The following is a 9,444-nucleotide window of genomic DNA, read 5'->3' on the forward strand; positions in this document are numbered from 1 at the left end:
CATGAATATTCACCACAGAGTATCTGTCTGTAAGGTGTTGATCCCAACAGAAAAGCCAAGCATGGTCACCATATTCAAGAAAACAAATGGAATGTTTGAATACACAAATCTTCTAATCTCAAGGTTATGCATTCATTCCTTCGGGTGAAACACTTTTTTTTCAAAGAGATGGGAGTTAGTTTTGCAGCTTTAAGGACAGGAGAGGAATAAATCTAAGAAGCTCTATAACACAGCTGAAAAAACAGCCTTTCTGCCAATTTGGACAAGGATAGAGTCCGATCAAATATGCTAGCCAGCCCTAAAGGACTAAATGAATCGACTGGATACCAGCCGACAGTCTCAGGGAGTCCTAAAAAGAGACGTCTGGGAGGAAATGAAGAAACTTAAGAAGGGACAGTGAAGGAGGGGATAAGAGGCTAAAGACTGGATCAGGGAACTGCTGGCTTGGCACTCTGCCTCGCTCACAAAGTTTCTGGTATTGATGGAAGGGTTTGACGTGGAGATGGGGAGAAGGAAAAAGAACAAGAATAGAAAGAGGAGAAGTTGGGCATGTTCAGGATGAAGGGGGGTCTCTTGGAAAGTACCAGGCTTCATCCTCATCTTCCCTCACACTTGTATCTTTCCCATCTTCTTCCTGCCCAGTGGGGAAACTGGCATCTTTTCAGAAAAAGCTCTCATCGCTGTTTTCTTTTCTCTGCTGGCTGTGTAGAGCAGAGACTCCAGGAAGTCACTTCAGATTTTGTACAAAACAAACAAACAAGATAACAAACATGTTCATTCAATTTGTACAGCCGGGCTAGCTGTTCCACCTGCTCACGCTCTTTGTGCTGAGTTACACTGCATGTGTACCACAAATTCCTATCATGAGTCATTGCAAGAAAATGAATAAGCATATTTTGCAAAATGTTGAAGAAACTGAATTATTGATTTCAGTCATTTATTTATTTGTTTATTTATTTACATAATAGTCAATAAATCAAGAGTGCCATTAGAGATTTTTCATCCTTGAAAACAACGAAATATTGGACCTATCAAACAGAATGTATTTACTGATTTCTGGCTCATTTTCAGTTAACTTTTTCGTGACACTTTCCTTTATTTTTAGGAGAAATCAAGTGAATTTGATGGGAAAAAGTAGAAAAGTGAAATCATAAATAGTGACTCATTTGTGAAGAAATGGGAGGGGGGGGGGTGGCCAAATAATTACTTTGAAAAATCCTTTAGTCATTACAACAAAAAGGCTTTGTTTCCAATCGCTCATCATGTAAGTTGTAGTTTATTTGTCTCTCTCACTCTGATTTCTTGGGGTTTTGTTTTCCCTCTTCTCATCCTCTCTCAGTTCATCCTAAAAAGAAGAACCGTCAGACGTGTGTCAGGAAAAGCCTTATCTGCGCTTTCGCCATGGCTTTCATCATCAGTGTCATGCTTATCGCAGCCAATCAGATGCTGCGGAACGGCATGGAGTAACCAATTGCACTGTGAGCATGGGGAGTGGACAGAACAGCCATGACCTCACATCTTGTCTTTGCAGCCAAAGCTGGACCAGCCACAACCCAAGCATTTCTCTGAACAATCAGTTCTTTTAGTTTGATTCGAACTGACCTTATAGACGTAGACAAAACGAGTAAAATGAAGAGAAATGTGTTTGTTTTGCATGTCACTATGTAAAGTTACTGGACTGGAAAAGAATTGTTTTTATATGAATTGTGAGAATAAATAGTTTTATTTTGCTGTTTTCAAGAACAGGATCACCCTTTAAACTTGATTTTCTAATTACCGAAAAATGTTGGGAAACATTTATCAGGTGCTTTGAGCCATTCCTAATTTCAAAAGCAAACACTGGTTATTGTGGGCAACTGCATATTTACCCCAGAGAAGTTGCACTGAATGTGAACTGAATGAATGTGGGGCAGGGCATTGATTGTTGGGCTACTAATATATATAAAAACTATTATAAATCCTTTATTTCATACATTTATGTATAAATGTCACACTTCTTGTGAAACCTCTACATCTTCAGCTCAGTTCAATAATCTATGGGCAGGTCAGGTGTTTATGTGTAACTACAAGGAGCACAACTCAGTCCTTCAGTGACGGACACCAGAATCATCACCGTCTCAACAGTTTAGTCAACACACTGATTGGTTGATCTGGGTTTGATAGCATTGTCCACATATATAACTAGGGTTGTGTGCTCTGTGCTCTTACTACCAAGTATCGATTCATATTAAATCAATCAATGCCAAATGCTGGTGGCATATCTATGTAAGAAAGTACCAAGTGATGTACTTGCACCGTGTTAAAGCTGAAAGTGGTTAGACACGTGCAAAGTTGGTGACTGAAACAGGTTTAACGTGAGAAAACATCTAAAAACTGAAGGCTGAACCATATTTGACAGCCAGGGAGTCTCCCACACAGCTGCAGCTGATGTTAGCAGCGCCTGGTTATTGAGAAGTTTAATCTTATTTTCACAACCGATATTGAATTTTTGTTATCTGAGAAAAAAAACCTTTGTACTATCTGGTACCAACACTGTATCCATGTATTGATATTGGCTGAAATGTGAACAGTATTTAACCCTGGCGTCAGCTCACGGGTTTGGGTGACGGGTAAAATATACATTATTTAACAGTTAAAAACTCCTGTAACTCTTCTGTGGCAGTGGAGCTGTGAATCTGATTAGAATGGACAGGATGGGCGAAATGTTTCACTTCATCATCTCATCGTAATACTGCCCAACTGTGGTGAATAAACCACGCAAAAGTATGCTACTACACACACACACACACACACACACACACACACACACACACTCACACTGCCATATCAAACATAACTCTAGCTTCCTCCTCCATTCATTGTATATAGAGTACTACTTAGCTTGTGTGATGTAATTTCTCTTCTCAACAGCAGAATGTATGAAGGGTAGAAACTAGTGCGATATATCAGGGATATTCTGTAGAGCTGTAACTGTAGTGTTTCCTCGGAAAGGTTGCTCTCTAGTGGTTTAAATGGGGAACTGCAGCTAAACGCTGACCCATGTTTACAAGGAGTTCAGAAGTGAAGAACAGCGCCTCTGAGGTTAGCTTTGTGTGTTGTGTCAGTGTCACAAGCGTAATTTGGTCTGGACTGGTGATCTGTTTTATTTTATTTTATTTTGTTTTGATGTTCCCTCCCCCCCCCCCCCCCACACACACACACAGACAGACACACACACACACACACACACACACACAATCCAAATGTTATGTGTGCAGTTTGCAGCTCAGGATCGGACAAGAGACTGATTACTGCAGTATCTTGGGTAGTTTCTGGTATCATAGCTCTGTTTTAAGGTGCAAATATGTTAGCACTAAAATTTTATAAAATATACTGAAATGAAAAAGTTTCAGAGTGACCATGTGGGGGTTTATGCTCCTCGTCTTTTATAACAGAGCCACCCGACGTGTCACAGTGGTGACAAACTAAATGTTCAAGTAGATGTTGGGCTGGGCGACATGAACATTTTCTAATGTAATGATCATCATAGTATGTTCATATCCTGTCATTTTGTGAGATTCTGTAAATCAAATTTCCATCAAAACTCCATGATATTACAGTATATTTAAAGACTGATGACAAAGTCTGATGTAATACGCACTCGTGGAAAGCTTGTTGGATTAATGTGCTCATCACTATGTTGTCAGGCAAATCGCCCTGCCTTCTATGAAATAGACTTGTGGGTGTTTGTTGCTGCAAGACTACAAGCCATTGAATTCCTAAATTGCACGGTGCTCCTATTGGATATCATAGAATCAGCCAATGGTTTGTTCCCATTTTAGAGCAGTTATTTGTCCTCTTGTCTCTCGCTTGGGTAGATTAACACAAAACCTGATTATTACAATGAAATTACACCCGTGAAAGGTTATATGATGTTCAGCTTAGACAAAATATGAAGGCAGCAGTAAAGAAGTGGGCTTTCTTATAAAAATTTTAAAAAATATATACATATACAGCTTTGTATGATCACAGCAAAAATGTATTATACTGTAAATCAGTATGCATGTTGTTGTTTCGGTTTCATGTCTTTGAAAGACGGAAAACTCAATGTAATCATTCTATGTGAAAAGTGGCACAGCCTCGGTTTAAATGTAGGTTACTGTCAGATATTTGAATTTCCAATTTATACTGTAATAGCCATTTTTTCTAGTTTCTACCAGCTATTAATCAAATCAGAGTGCAGGAGAGGGCATTTTCATAAATATGCAAATACAAGGTCACATAATCATCACTCTGTTTCACGTCCTCTTAGGTAGCGTGCGTAGGCCTCACTGAGGATGGGTTAAATGCAGAATGAGTAGAAAATAATGTGTATTTTTGTCACATTAAGTTTTAATGGAATGTTCTCACTGCCTCATAGATCTGTGTAAACTGCTGTATAATGTACGCTACACGTATCCTTGTACGTCATTTTATGTCTGATATTCTCAGCACATTGACTGATGGACCTTCGTCTGTTAGCATCATGGTCCATTTGAAACCAGCATAGACCACTTTATCTTAATGAGTCCCTGATATTTGTGCCATACCAACATTCCTTGCATGGTTATGTGAGGAAAGCTCATTTAAACAATCTTTTATCGACACTTTTGAAGTTTACATTATTGTTGTTTTCATGTCTTAACAGGACGGACACAGTTCATGATTTTCGTGTTTTTGAAAGTTGCTTTTGAGATTTGTTTTTACCAAAACATGTTTTTACCTTGTAGATTGTACAGAAATAAAACTAAACACGGATATGTAATACAACCTTGGCATGCTGCTTAGAAAAAGGGAAAGAAAATAGCAATAGTTACCAACTGAATGGATATTTACAAATGCAAATAACAAGTCTAATCTGTTTAATCTAAAAATATATCCTTATATGTTTATGCAATAAAACCCTGTTTTGATATTAATCTGCATTTTGTATGGCATCTGTTTTCATAGATATGTGTTTGTGCCATATTCAGATTTCAAATCATTTTCATGCAAATTAATACTCAAAACGGTTTGGAATAATAAAACAAACCATATGACCAGACAGTGTCAGGGCTACGAAGTGCTAAAACACACCGTAACGCTACTTAAAATGTAACTTTTGTCTCACGATAAGCTGGTAAATTATTTATCATTGTTGCAATTTTTTCCATATTGCAAACTTATAAGGGCCTGCGTCCCCCAACTTAATCACTAGATGGCACTAGATCTCGTAGGACTTCCAAGAAGAATTTCTGAAATGTAACGGACCAGAGAGTTCAGTTTGCTGTACTTGCATATGCTAAAGTTGCTTCCTGTCTCTAAGACTAAATTAAGGGGCTAAAAAGTCCTATTGTGCATAAGAGCAAATTAATACGGAAGGACATTTAATGAATGAGGCCGTCAGAGTTCCCATCCGGCTGCTGGAGTTGGTTATTTTCTAGCTCTTGTGTGAAATATTAGTTCAGTCACTGGTGAAGAAGAGGAAAACATGAGGGGCTCAAGCAGAATGGAGAACAAACAACCAAGACGCCACCCTTGTGATGGTATGCATAACATTGTTTTAATTGAGGTATTTATTGTAGGTGTGTTGCTTGTTTGAACTTTTTGAACAAAGAGTTGATCGAACAGATACGCATGCACAGAAAGAATCAATGTTAAACACTGTCCTTTGTCTCCCATCACAAAAAATATAATAACAACAAACACCAGTCCAATGAAGACCATTTCAATTCAGCCTGCGGATCTCTGTCTGGTCATGATGCGAGACCACGCCCAGGACCCTACAGACAAACCTCCCATATCCATGAGAATGAGAATATAAGAAACACTGATAAACTTGAAGTATTTCAAGAACTAAAGCAAAAGGAGCAACACTGCTTATGTTCGAACATGATATGGCTTACCACACCATAAAAAACAGCAACACTGTGGTTTCTATGATTTTCAAAGCAGAATAAAGGCACACATTTTCCACTGACTCAAACAAAAGCTACTCCATCAGTAAAACCTGTACAGACGTTTGTGTTGTAGTGTGTCTGCTGATGACTGGGATTCAGCAACAAATAACCACCTCTATTGGTGTCACACACCGCAGTAATAAAGATGAGCTAATTTCTTATTGTACCTGTAGCGAATTCTGCAGTCGACAACTTCAATCGTGTCTCATCCAGATTGCTTGTTTCTTGAATGACTGCTGATTATTAATTAGTAAGGTACATGACCCTGATTGGATTTGGCACAGTCTTCGAAAAAGACAACATCTGATGAGAATGAAAAGTGAGACAGGAGAATGGGGGGGGGGGGGGGTGGGGGTGGGGCAGGGCAGCTGCTGGTACAGATAGAGACAGAGGTAGGAACAGAGAGGTAGACAGGGAGGCAGACAGGAGGAGACAGAAAGAAAGATCAGAACTCTGTGTGTGTGGCGCTGTAGTGCTGGCCTCCTGCCAGGCTCTCGCTGGGCTTCATGAAGATGCCCTCCATTGCCTTCCACAGGCTGTGCTGGCTGGGGCTCAACATGGCGTGAACCTCTCTCTGACCATGGATCGGCCGTCCGTACTGCTCCCCTGTCACTGATAGTAATGCGTCCGTGGCCTTGTGACGGAAGCGCACCGCCTCCTCACGCTTCCATACTGATCCACCACACTGAACTGTCCACTCGTCAAGGTGATCCCCTTCCCCTTCTTCACCAAACGCACTCACCTCCTGTTGAGGGGTGGAGAAGAGATTAGAAGACAAGGAGGGCGGGAGAAGACGCTGGATTCTGGATCCGTGATTTATTAACCAGAAAGCAAACAACATTTGAGAAACTGGGGACAAATTATGTCTTTGTTGAAAATATAAACATGATGATATAAAGAAAATCCCTCCCTGCTGTGTTACAGCATATTTTGCCTTTCAAGTATTAATACTACTAATTACATGAGAGTTAGTGAATGGACATTTTTGGGGCAATATTTTGTTGTTGCTTTGTTGCTTGGTTATTTGATATTGTGCTAATAAAAACAAGTTAAAAATGTATTATAGTACATGTTCTATAAACTCAGTAGAAAAGCTGCCAACATATAAAGCAATCATAGGGTTGTTTTGGGGGAATCAAATTCATTCAAAAAGCTTCAACACACTCCTGCACCACTCCTGTCCATCAAAAACAGCACTGAGCAGGCTGTTGGTTGTCTGTTTCCTATCACGGTTCACCTCGAACAACCCTACTACACTTCAGATAGAAAGTTTTACCACACCTCCTCCAGACTGAATGTTTTTCTTGCTGAGCTAAGGCTTGTTTCCATGAGAGCTTGTTGTGTTCGCAGAGAGTTGGGGGGGGAAAAAAAAAAAAAAGCTGCTGTCTCCTCAGATTGACCTCAAAATCTTAGTCTGGGTTTCACTTCAAATATACTCCAGTGCCATTTCCCTGGAATCTGCACGAAATGTGAAAAGCGAGTATTTTACATCTCTGGCTACATAATGACACTGACATTAATCTCCCTCAGTTGCTACAACTTTGCACAGTAGTCATAACTTCTGAAACTTTCCACAAACACTTTCATAATCCGCTTATTTGAATTAAGCTGAGAATGTCAAAAACATCTTTTCTACTTTCACATGCTTTCCTCTCCTCTTTCCTGAATGTGTCACTCACACCACCCACCTGGTTAGAGGACAGCGGGGAGGTGAAGTAGTGGCTGTGCAGGTTACGGCCTGTGTTGACATGAGTGAGGCGGATCGTCTGCCCACACTTTACTGGGGTGCCACGGTGACACAAGGTGCCACTTGTCCCACGAACACTCCAATAGCTGTTGCTGTCTTCCACTGCGGTAACCCCTGTAACTGACTGCTGCCCGCTACCTAAAGCAGAAAAAAAACAAACACAAAAAAAAAACCAGAAGACCGTTACAGAGATACTATGAACCAAACCATGTGAAACTGAAAAGAAAGTTACATCAATATACAGTTAATAACAGACGTGGCTTCTGTCTGGCCTGAATGCACAGAAGCCTCCATCCATCCATTTTCTTCCACTTATCCTGTTAAGGGTCACAGGGGAGGGGGGGTGGAGCCTATCCCAGCAGCTGTCAGGCAAGAGGCGGGGTTCACCCTGGAAAGGTCAACAGTCCATTGCAGGGCCAACGCATAGACAGACAACCATTCACACTCACAGCCACACCTACGGTCAATTTAGAGTATCAATCAGCCTCGTCCCCTCTTGATGTCTTTGGACTGTGGGAGGAAGCTGGAGTACCTGGAGAGAACCCACACAGGTACAGGGAGAACATGCAGACTCCACACAGAAAGATCTCGTGCCCGAGCCGGGGTTCGAACCCAGAACCTTCTTGCTGTGAAGCAACAGTACTGACCATTGCACCACCGCGCCACCACACAGAAGCCTCTAATCTTCAAATTCAACACTCATACATCAATATTACACATATTAACTGCAGAGGCCTGCTCAGTAATAACTGAATTGAAATTACAAACCATGTATTTGTCTCCTTTCATCTTGGGCATGCATACATGGACAAAAACAGAAAATGGCATCTTTTCCTGCCTGATTCACCACAGACAATATAACATCAGTCATGATTATTGAAAACAAAATGTATGTATGTCTTTCCTCAGTTTTTTTAGGCTTGAGAGGTTGAGTGAGTTCATAATCAAAATTATTTTTCTTAAATGACTTTAAAAATGTAAGCTCAGTTTTACAAAAATGGGTAAAAGCAAAAAAAAAAAAAAAAAAAAAAGTTATTTAAAAGCACTCCCCAGTGGTTTGGACAACGTGAGACAGTCTCCTTGTGTCTGGTTTATTGTGTGATTCTATCCTTTTACTTTTTGTGTGACTGTATTTGTATTTTTTGGGCACCACAATGCCTTCAGCATTCTCTTTGTGCGGGCTGAAATGTGCGGAATCAATTTTGTCATGTTAGTTTTTCAATACAGTTAAAGGACATGTATGTCAAATTAACGCCACCGTTCTATTAAGAAACACATCGTTTGAAATTGTAAGCACAAAACACACTTCAATACAACGGCGGAGTATTAAACGGATTTATCAAATATTTATAAATATAAAAATTTGATGATTTATAGATGATAATATTTGGTTATTTAAAAGGAACTCACCGGACCCGTAGCGTACGTCGTGTGAGTGCAGCCTCACATTGTGCTTTACATTTAAAAGTTTTAATACTGACCCGCATGTCACAAAATTCAGTTCAGTTCCAAGTGACACTCCTAATATAAAGGATAATGACAGTAAAAGAAATGGTAAAAGGCGTGACGGTACAGCACAGTTTAAGCTATCCATTCCTACTAATACAAATCTGTTTTGGCTCATTTTTCGCTACGTCATTATAGTGGTTGCCAGTGTGAGGTTCGGGTCACAGCGCCTCCAGCGACTCGGAGTGAACATAATAAACGCCCATAGTTTTGCTCGATTTCGAGTTTGTTCAT

General features: G+C 40.1%; 2 protein-coding genes across 6 annotated transcripts in view; one reads left to right on the plus strand and one right to left on the minus strand.

The window, feature by feature from the left end:
* The window catches only part of caln2 (calneuron 2), a 53,347-nt gene extending 48,428 nt beyond the window's left edge, over positions 1 to 4,919 (plus strand). For all 5 annotated transcript variants that reach the window (XM_086227213.1, XM_086227214.1, XM_086227217.1 and 2 more), the window contains one exon: positions 1,340 to 4,919. In XM_086227213.1, the coding sequence (XP_086083339.1) occupies positions 1,340 to 1,467 (128 nt within the window). In that variant the 3' untranslated portion in view covers positions 1,468 to 4,919. The remainder of the gene's footprint in view (positions 1 to 1,339) is intronic.
* Positions 4,920 to 5,518: 599 nt separating this feature from the next.
* Positions 5,519 to 9,358, minus strand: sdf2 (stromal cell-derived factor 2). The gene is made up of 3 exons (XM_086227092.1): positions 9,115 to 9,358; positions 7,646 to 7,842; positions 5,519 to 6,702 (listed from the first exon to the last, which is right to left on the minus strand). Exons 1-3 carry the CDS (start codon positions 9,326 to 9,328, stop codon positions 6,403 to 6,405), a joined length of 711 nt encoding a protein of 236 aa, XP_086083218.1. The 5' UTR covers positions 9,329 to 9,358; the 3' UTR covers positions 5,519 to 6,402.
* Between the last annotated feature and the right edge of the window lie 86 nt (positions 9,359 to 9,444).

The sequence above is a fragment of the Aulostomus chinensis genome, chromosome 15, assembly GCF_037954235.1.
Source record: "Aulostomus chinensis isolate RoL2024-O1b breed Wild chromosome 15, RoL_Achi_v1.0, whole genome shotgun sequence".
NCBI lineage: Eukaryota > Metazoa > Chordata > Actinopteri > Syngnathiformes > Aulostomidae > Aulostomus > Aulostomus chinensis.